Genomic DNA, 10,518 nt, shown 5'->3' on the forward strand with positions numbered 1-10,518 from the left:
CTGAACGCTTCCGTTTAGTCACGTGTTTGCAATTCATCAATGTTGTGACGGAATAAATCGACGGTGAAATATGATTTTTATTCATTCAAAATATTTCCCCGATTCTGATTGGCTAAAAGCACACGTTTAATTCACCATAACCAGTTACTGATGACCAAATTTGGAAGAATTTTGTGTTTAGCGAGGAAATGACGTCAAAAATGCAGGGTTCTTGCAGGTTCATGCACCGTTAACCAAGAAAACCTGGGGACGAGGTTGAGTTGTTTTTGTTGTGAACTTGAAAAATGGCGGGCATTTCACTCGTTTCAAGAGTAAGAACTAGGCGAAAAAATAGCTAAAAACATGGCAAGAACAGCAAGAAGACAACTCGAAGGGCGACATCTGCTACTTGGAGAATATTTGAGGAGCTGAACAACCCTAAACGTGCGCTATCGAAGATGAAGTTAACATCGATGGATCGATGGAGGTAAGCATGTTTTAGCCATGTTTTTAAACTAGGAATTATTTTGAATGAATAATAAAACAATTATTGAATTCAGCTTTCGTATCATATGAAGAGTTATGGAGATCTCGTAGGGTGTTCGGCCGAGGCGGATAACACCCTCCGAGATCTCCATAATTCTTCATATGATACGAAAGCCGAATTCAATAATTGTTTTATTATTCATTCAAAATTATTCCTAGTTTAAAAACAAGGCTAAAACATGCTTACCTCCATCGATCCATCGATGTTAACTTCATCTTCGATCTTCATCTTCTGGACAAATATATAAATATTCTCCAAAAAGCAGATGTCGTCCTTCGAGTTGTCTTCTTGCTGTTCTTGTCATGTTTTTAGCTATTCTTTCGCCTAGTTCTTACTCTTGAAACGAATGAAATGTCCGCCATTTTTCAAGTTCACAATCAAAACAACTCAACCTCGTCCCCAGGTTTTCTTGGTTAACGGTGCATGAACCTGCAAGAACCGGGGGGGGGAGGTGAAATTTTGTGTGATGTGCTCGGGGTCTTGAAAAATCGGTGTGGTATGACTATAGAACCAAGGGCCTGGTTAATGAGCCGGGCTGGCTCGCTTTGCCGAGATCCTGGTACCTAGGTTAAGCACAAATAAATCAACTTTGCGATTATATGACAACCGAGTCAGCCCGGTTAGCTGGGATCGCGGGTGGAAATTTTGCATGTAATCATCACGCTTGCCATTCCTTCCCCGGCTCATGTGACCAGGCCCTTACTGTGAGTTCTATTTGGAATTTGCCGCTTTCGTGGTTCCGGTATGAGAGAATACGACTTAATCTAATTAACCCAAGGGTTTTAAAATAGAAGGCGGTTTGCACGTGAAGATGTTGGACTCTGCCTCTTTTATGGTTCGACCGTCAAAGAATGACGAGGTCATTTTGCTCAGTCACCCCGCGCGCGATTTTAAGAAATCACCTCCTTTCCGAAAATCAACCTCGTCCCCAGGGCTTTTCCCTTAAAAAAATGGATGGGGAAAAGCCCTGGGGACGAGGTTGTCCGAAAATATGCAATGAAATTATGCAGCATTCACTGTTACCATCTCATGCACAGGGTTTTGCGTGACATCCTCTTTGGCGCTCGACAACTGAGGGCCTGTTTACATGGAGGTGGGGGACCTCAGGTAGGTGAGGTAACTCACTTAGGTGGGGTAACCCACCTGTTCATATAATCTCTCATTTTAATTTGAATAGGTTTACATGATAGGTGGGTTGACCCGCCAAATGTTACCGCACCTACCCGTGGTCCCCCACCTCCATGTAAACAGGCCCTGAGAGCAAAAATATTGTCAAACTCTTGACAATAAGCCACACCATTCACACCCTGTGCTGCGAGGACGGTTATTTTCCAAAGGGAAAATTTAAATTATTCCTCGCTCGAAGCGAAGTGAGTTTATAATCACGTCGCGTGCGCGTTTTGCTCGCAGGTGAGTTTATACTGGTTTATACTGTATCGGCTTAGTTGGGCATCTGTTCTTTAAATGCGATTGTAAATTGTAAATTGCTTTTTTACCCACGAAGCATTTAAGAGTGCGTTTACCTAGGTATCCACCGTCAAAACAGCAGTCATTTTCCTGAAAATTATCTCTGAATTCGTGTTTCATAGTGTTCGATCAACCCTATATAGGGCTCTTTAGCAAAAAACTTTAAAAATTCCTCCTTTCTTAGTTAAATTGACTCTTTGTTGAGCTACACACCTTTTCTTTTCTTTTTTCTCTTCTTTCTTTTTTTTTCTTTAAAAAATGAATCCAAATTTTCATTCAGTACCCTTAACTTGTATGGTTTGCCCTATAGTTCCAGGAAGCCTTAGTTTATAAGCCGCCGGCTTCTATATAGGCCTCCTTGCCTTTACCACATTTAATCTTGTAAATAACTTAGTTGGAATATTGTATATTATCTTTAATGTATTTCTGTATACTGTTGTTGTATTTCTGGTTAATGGCAAAATAAAATGAATGAATGAATGAATGAATGAATTCTAGGGAAAAGGCTTTTAATAAAATATCATGAAAAATTTCGGAATGTGTTTCACGTGGCGTAGTAACAACGAAACGGCCTGGTGTGCGGAAGGTCCCGAGTTCCATTCCGGGTAGAACCTGTTTTTTTTTTTCTTTTTTTTCTTTTCCTTTACGTTTAGTCTTCCTTTGAGTTTTTGTAGTTTTCTTTTATTTCTTTATATGCCTTATGTTTTTTTTAGATTTAAAAATTTTCTTCCATATTGCTTTACTTCCCTTTCAACTTCTTGCCGTTCTCCAAAGTCCTTCGCGAGATCCTGCGATTCACGTATTTCTAGCTGAAAGGTTTGTTTCACTCAGTGTACCGTGTTTTTTCCAAAAAGTTTCTTTTCTATTGCCGATTTGTTGCCGCGCGTTAGCTGTGGGTCATATGTAACAGAGATAAATTCTGTGTTGTGACACAGCGCGCGGCAGACATTCGCGTCCCTTGGCTTGTTTACGTTCACACGTACTGCCTGCTTATTGCAACTTTAAATCAACACAATCGATTCTGGCGATGCCCAAATAATAACATACGGCAACTAATCTCACTGAAAATGGAGGATTAGAGTTCAAAGAGGTAAGAAAAAGATTAAAGCAGAAGAAAATTGCATTATGTTTGCGCGCTTTGGAAAATGACTTCGTGGCAACAACGCAAAAAGGATTCATTTACCAAATATGGCAGCCCCTGCCAAATTTGGATATATTGTTAACTGGGACACCAATGATCGGAAAGAACGCAGATACCAAGGCATTAAGCATCCCATAATGATTCTTATAGCGTGGTTTTCTTTTACCGGGGACAGTCTTCACCGGGAAGCAACGAAAATGTCGTCGTGTTCAAGACCAAAGAACTGCTCACTTTACGTGAGAAACTTACCTCGCGAGACAAGGTTAGACCAGTTAAAGCATTTTTGTTTAGTTTTTGCTCACTTTTTTTCTAATTTGCGACCTGAATTTTCTTGTTAGATCCGAAGATGTTGAACGCCTTTTCTCCCAATATGGCCGTGTTACCGACGCGCACATTCTGTTGGACCACTACACAGGAGAACCCCAAGACTTTGCTTATGTACAATATCCTTTTCTCTTTCTCAAGAGCCTTATTTTTGTCTTTGGCTTCTTTTAGTCTGAGTTTGTAAAGGTTTGGCACTAAAATGACTTTCTTGTCCTTTGATAACCAGGGTAAAAGAGTCGGTAGAAGAGCTAAAGTAACAAGAAAACGTCAGGCAAATCGATAAAGATTAAAAGCCCAAGCTAGCACAAGGTGGAAACGAAAGTTCATAAACGCAAAGCTTCACTAAAAAGATACGAATGCTCAACTTATTCGACGGTGTCCGTTCCAAAGAGCCAAATATAGCCGCAAAGTTGTCATCTGTGCTGGGATGGAATCCGGTCGTTTCGCCTACGGTCTATTCGCCTACGCGTAGAGTCGATTCGCCTAGGTCTTATATGTCAGTTTACCGACGATTCATATGTTGAAGCTTTAAATCTGAATTATTAAAAGTCCTTGTTCCTTGTAGCCTAACACGAAAATTCAGCAATAAAAGTCGATACATTCTATCCTCGATGTCTAGAAAAACAACGCGGTAAAACATCGAAGTTGGAATGTTTTTAAAAACTTTGTTATGGAGCAACCCGGTCGTCTACGAATAGAATGTGTGAAATATGTTTTGCTTAAAATGATTTAAGAAACGTGTGAGCAGCGCCCTAAAGAAACCACTGTTTACGGTCTTTGTGTAGACTTGTGAAGCGTGAGCGGCACCTAAACTAAAGACGGTGCGACTTTTCATTAACATATACGAAATTAGCTTCCGTTTTACTTGACAGTCGGTTCAATTTCTACGTCGATTTTGCGACTTGTTGAATCTTTTAACTCTATAAACTAGTTTATGTATATAATGTGTCCGGGTATTCTGAAGTTGCACCGTTTGCATACTTTCATCTAATTTAGCAAGATGACAAATAATATTTAAAGTTAAAGCCTTCTTTGTGTAGACTTGTGACTTGAGCGGCGCTTATAATATATAAAGGAGGTGAGATTTTTTATTAGCATTCTCGGAGCAAAAGAAGAAACAAAATTGAAAGGTGACATTTCAGCTTACTTCAACATTGAGATAATGGTGATACCGTCATCATTTCTGCAGTCTTTTATGTGTAGTGTAAATATAGAAGATGTGAATGTGTTTTCATAGAATTTCACCGAAAAAATTAGTTTTTTCAGGATATCAAAATCATTTTTCATTTAAAAGTGAGAGTCCTACACACACAAACTAAAAGGTTATTCTTGTAGATTGACAAGGTGATTAAATGTTTGGCAGTTTTGAAGATGTCCCAAAGAGGAGGTTTATAAATTAAACTCCTTAATTAGTAATACCTGAATGAGTTGATAAAGAAGGGGCATCAATCATCAAAAGAGATTGTCAGCAGGGTAAGCAAATATCAATTTTTGTTCCACGAACTTGGTCGAAAGAAAGTCAAGCCTTAACATACCATACATTTGAAGATATACGTGGTGCCGAGGATGCCAATCACTATCTAAACGGAGTGACCTTCCACAGAAAAGAAGTACAAGTTCAGTTTGCAGAGGGACAAAGAAAAAGTAAGGCATAAGAATAAAAACGTGTAGGTTGAAATATGACTTGTGCCCTAACTATATCACCACACAAATTTTCTGGTGTTGGGGGCGGGCAATAATTGTATTAATTTATTTAAGAATTATCCTTTATTGTTCATGTAAATTGAACTGCGGAAATACACATTTTAAATGTAAATATGATCATCGCATCTGCCATTCACGGGTTAAGATGAGCTCAACAAACTGGGCTGCCCCCAATATAAGGGTGTTGATAGCTAACTTGATAGAACATTGCCGCGCTAATGCAGAGACCATGGGTTAGAATCCAGTTGAAGACCCGAAATATTTTTATCGGGTTAATTTGCAATTGTATCTTCGTTTCAAAAAATTCGGTGGATGTTTGTCCAAATAGATTACCCCTCCTTCACCATTTTATTTGTTAAATTGGCATAAGAGAATGAGTTTGGGATCGTTAAAGTGATTTATTTGTAGTACTTGTACTTTGAAAACGGTTTGTATTTCAGTAACACTGTTAAAAATGTCTCCTGTGAAAATACTAAGGCCTTCAAATAGTCCAATAAGGTTGACGAAGGCAGAATATGGTTTCGACTTCTTGATACCGGAACACCTTTTAGATCATTCTTGGAAAGCTAGCTATTGTATTGTAGGACTTCTGCAGTTTAATTTGGTACTTCTCCTTTTCCTCAAAGATCGAATATTAATTTGTTCGTAAGGTTTTCAGTTAGGTCAACTTTTAGCGTCGATTTTCCCCCCGATCTTCATTCCACCAAAATATTCTAATTGCCCTTACTTAGTTTGTGTTATCGTATATCATCAATGCATCGAGAATCAATGCCGCTATTAGAAATTACAACCTCCACTTCCACTTTCAGTTATATCTATCTGGTTTAATAATCAAAAAGGCGTTCACTTGCAAAACTACGGTAATTTCAATTAACGCCCGGTTGACAGAATTAACATTCAGGCAAACTCGCCCAATTTTAATTTATTAATTTATTTCATGTCGCGTTTTGTCTACCTCGTACCTTAATTTTCCTCCACAATTTGCCCGTCTTCTTTTCGTATTAACAAGGCGCGTTCTGTTCGTAGTTTTTCGGGGGTTACCTGCACTGATGTGAGGGATGTCTCGTTGTGAGTGCTGGTCATCACTGGTGAAGGTTGAGACGAGGGGCAAATTTCCGATTTAAAGAGTTGAAGGGTAAAAAGCCTGAGACCAGTTGCGCTACTGACTCAACTGCTGTTGCCTGTGAAATATCACAGCCAGGAATGATGCGAGTGAATAAGTGTAAATTATGATGATGTTTAAACATTAACCTATTCATCATTAGGAAAAAAAAATAGTTTGCAATGAGAGGCTAATCTATGCAATGTTTGTTTTTTAAGGCGTCGACGATCAAATTGGCAAGGGTGATCGAGAAGGTGATCGTGGACGATCACTCTCGCGTTGACTATGACGGCTTTGTTCACCACAGCTGCTGTCATTTCGGCGCCTTGGGGGACGTGACCGTGATCCTCCTCTTCTTCGGACCCCCTCTGTCGACCGTGAGAGAGGTGGCAAGGGTGATCGCGAAGGTGATCGTGGGTGGTCGCTCTCACGTTGACTATGACGGCTTTGTTCACCACAGCTGCTACCATTTCGGCGCCTTGGCGGACGTGACCGTGATCCTCCTCTTCTTCGGACCCCCTCTTTCGACCGTGAGGGGGGTGGCAAGGGTGATCGCGAAGGTGATCGTGGGCGGTCGCTCTCACGTTGACTATGACGGCTTTGTTCACCACAGCTGCTACCATTTCGGCGCCTTGGGGGACGTGACCGTGATCCTCCTTTTCTTTGGACCCCCTCTGTCGACCGTGAGGGGTTTGGCAAGGGTCATTGCGAAAATGATCGTGGGCGGTCGTTCTCACGTTGACTATGACGGCTTTGTTGACCACGGCTGCTGCCATTTCGACGCCTGGGGGGACGTGACCGTGATCCTCCTCTTCTTCGGACTTCCTCTGTCGACCGTGAGGGGGGTGGCAAGGGTGATCGCGAAGGTGATCGTTGGCGGTCGCTCTCACGTTGACTGTGACGGCATTGTTCACCACGGCTGCCGAAGATCTTGGACGCCTTTTCTCCCAATATTGCCGCGTTACCGATGTACATATTCCTTTGGACCACTACACAGGAGAACCCCGAGACTTTGCTTATGTACAATATCCTTTTTTCTTTCTCAAGAGCCTTATTTTGTCTTTGGTTTCTTTTAGTCTGAGTTTGTAAAGATTTGGCACTAAAATGACTTTCTCGTCCTTTGATAACCAGGGTAAAAGAGTCGGTAAAAGAGCTAAAGTAACAAGAAAACGTCAGGCAAATCGATAAAGATTTTGAAGCTCGAGCTAGCCCAACGTGGAAACGAAAGTTCGTAAACACAAAGCTTCACTAAAAAGATAGGAATGCTCATAAAGGAAAGGCGTCGATTCAGCGAATGAGTTTAAAGATTTGAAGTGTCAAACTGCTTCCGTTTTACAGAGTGGCTAAAAAAGTTCTCGGGGAATAGTCGAAAGTACGAGTAATACAGTCCTGATCACAGCAAAAGAAAAGGAAAGAATCACGTGTGTAGAGATTATTGGGATCGGTTTCTCAAAGATTAAAAGCATTATGTAAGTACTATATTATGGAAAATTCACCCTGCTTTATTGAGTCATTTAATTCGTGGTGAGCCTTAACTTTACATTTTTATTTATTTATTCAAATAAATAAAAAAGGTAAAATGGTGGTCAATTTCAAAAGCAGAAATGCTTAAATTGGAGGATTTATAACCTTATTGAGGCAACTTAAGAGTACTGTAAATTCTCTATTAAGCTCCCAAGGGAGCTTGTTTATTTCAAACACATTTGGGGAGGAGGGGGGGGGGGGGCTTAATGGAGACGGGGGTTTATTTGATTCAACAAAGACAATAGTATCAGTTTTCCATAAAGAACTAGCACAAGTACGATCAATTTTTGGTTTGAGGCAAATGTTTTTGAAACCATTTTTGAGGCAAACGAGTGGATAGAGATCACTGCTGCTTACCACCCAGTTATGATGATGTTTAAAAAATAAAAAGACGCGTAAAGAAAGGTTGTTTTGTAAGAAAACTAACTTTTCTTAATTTTTCTAAAAACTGCCAATTCTGCGTTTTTTCCCATATTCAGGCGCAGTAATCTCTGAAAATTGCTTGGTTACTCTAGTTTTCTCTGTGGATTTCAATAGCTCTTGGTATAATCAACTTATCTCATGAAGTCATTATCTGGGAGAAAATACTTCCCGTTAGTGGGCACCGTGGAGATTAGTCAGTAACTGTAACTGTATCACAGTTTAAATATAACCAGGCACACCAAACTGTTATACCTGTGATAAAAGTAGAGATTAAAAGATGCTTTTTCATATACTATAATTAAAACAATTATTTTATCAGCATCATTCTCGGAGCAAAAGAAGAAACAAAATTGAAAGGTGACATTTCAGCTTACTTCAACATTGAGGTAATGGTGATACCGTCGTTTCTGTAGTCTTTTATGTGTAGTGTAAATATAGAAGATGTGAAGGTGTTTCAACAGAATTTCACCGAAAAAATAGTGTTTTCAGGATATCGAGGTCATTTTTCAACTTAAAAGTGAGAGTGCTACACACGCAAACTAAAAGGTTGTCCTTGTAGATTGACAAGGTGATTGAATGTTTGGCAGTTTTGAAAATGTCCCAAAGACGAAGTTTATAAATTAAACTCCTTAATTAGTAATACCTGAATGAGTTGATAAAGCAGGGGCATCGAACCATCAAAAGACATTGTCAGCAGGGTAAGCAATTATCAAGCTTTTGTTCCAGGCAAAGCTTGGTCGAAAAATAGTCAAGCCTTAACATACCATACATTTGAAGATATACGTGGTGCCGAGGATGCCAATCACTATCTAAACGGAGTGACGTTCCACAGAAAAGAAATTCAGGTTCAGTTTGCAGAGGGACAAAGAAAAAGTAAGGTATAAGAATAAAAACTTTCAGGTTGAAATATGACATGTGCCCTAACTATATCACCACACAAATTTTCTGGTGTTAAAGAATACGATTACTCAACACGAACCTTTTTCTTTCTCTTAGCACCAGCACAGATGCGTGGCAAGGAAAGGAGAGAAGCCCATGGTTACAGCAGTAGTAATAGGAGAGATAACTACGATGAAGGGAACAGGTACATTCTGATTCTGTGCTTGATAGACCAATTTTGACATGTTAAAATTGATTAAGTTAGTATTTTATTTTTGGCAGTTGCCGCTCCCGCAGTCCCGGTTCAGGAAGGGGGGGGGGGGGGGCAATAATTTATTAATTTATTTAAAAATTATCCCTTATTGTTCATATAAATTGAACTGCGGAAATACACATTTTAAATGTAGATATGATCATCGCATCTGCCATTCACGGGTTAAGATGAGCTCAACAAAATGGGCTGCCCCCCCAATATAAGGGTGTTGATAGCTAACTTGATAGAGCACTGACGCGCTTATGCAGAGACCATGGTTTCGAATCCAGCTGAAGACCCAAAATTTTTTATCGGGTTAATTCGGCAATTATATCTTCGTTTCAAAAAATTCGGTGGATGTTTGTCCAAATAGATTACTCCTCCTTTACCCTTTTTTTTGTTAAATTGGCATAAGAGAATGAGTTTGGGATCGTTAAAGTGATTTATTTGTAGTACTTGTACATTTGAAAACGGTTTATATTTCAGTAACACTGTTAAAAATGTCCCCTGTGAAAATACTAAGGCCTTCAAATAGTCCAATAAGGTTGACGAAGGCGGAATATGGTTTCGACTTCTTGATACCGGAAAACCTTTCAGATCATTCTTGGAAAGCTAACTATTATATTGTAGGACTTCTGCGTTAGAGGCTGATCTATGCAATGTTTGTTTTTTTAAGCGTCGACGATCAAGGTCACGTTCCCCCGCACCGCTGTGGTGAACAAAGTCGTGATAGTCAACGTTAGAGCGACCGCCCAAGATCACGTTCGCGATCACCCTTGCCACACCCCTCACGGGCGACAAAGGGGGTCGAAAGAAGTGGAGGATCACGGCCACGTTCCCCCAGGCGCCCAAATGGCAGCAGCCGTGGTCAACAAAGCCGTCATAGTCAACGTGAGAACGACCGCCCACGATCACCTTCGCGATCACCCTTGCCACCTCCCTCACGGTCGACAGAGGGGGTCCGAAGAAGAGGAGGATCACGGTCACGTCCCCCCAGGCGCCGAAAAGACAGCAGCCGTGGTCAACAAAGCTGTCATAGTTAAAGTGAGAGCGACCGCCCACGATCACCTTCGCGATCACCCTTGCCGCCCCCCTCACGGTCGACAGAGGGGGTCCGAAGAAGAGGATCACGGTCACGTCCCCCAAGGCGCCGAAATGACAGCAGCTGTGGTGAA

The 10,518-nt window shown here is 40.7% G+C and overlaps 1 protein-coding gene across 1 annotated transcript; it reads left to right on the forward strand.

Annotated features, from left to right (window-relative positions):
• Positions 1-3,331: 3,331 nt before the first annotated feature.
• LOC140945422 (serine/arginine-rich splicing factor 10-like) lies at positions 3,332-10,086 on the forward strand. Its single transcript, XM_073394448.1, has 5 exons — positions 3,332-3,396; positions 3,473-3,577; positions 8,981-9,084; positions 9,208-9,295; positions 10,020-10,086. The coding sequence occupies exons 1-5, from the start codon at positions 3,332-3,334 to the stop codon at positions 10,084-10,086; spliced, it is 429 nt and encodes a 142-aa protein (XP_073250549.1).
• The last annotated feature ends 432 nt before the right edge of the window (positions 10,087-10,518 follow it).

This window comes from Porites lutea, chromosome 8 (genome assembly GCF_958299795.1).
Source record: "Porites lutea chromosome 8, jaPorLute2.1, whole genome shotgun sequence".
NCBI lineage: Eukaryota > Metazoa > Cnidaria > Anthozoa > Scleractinia > Poritidae > Porites > Porites lutea.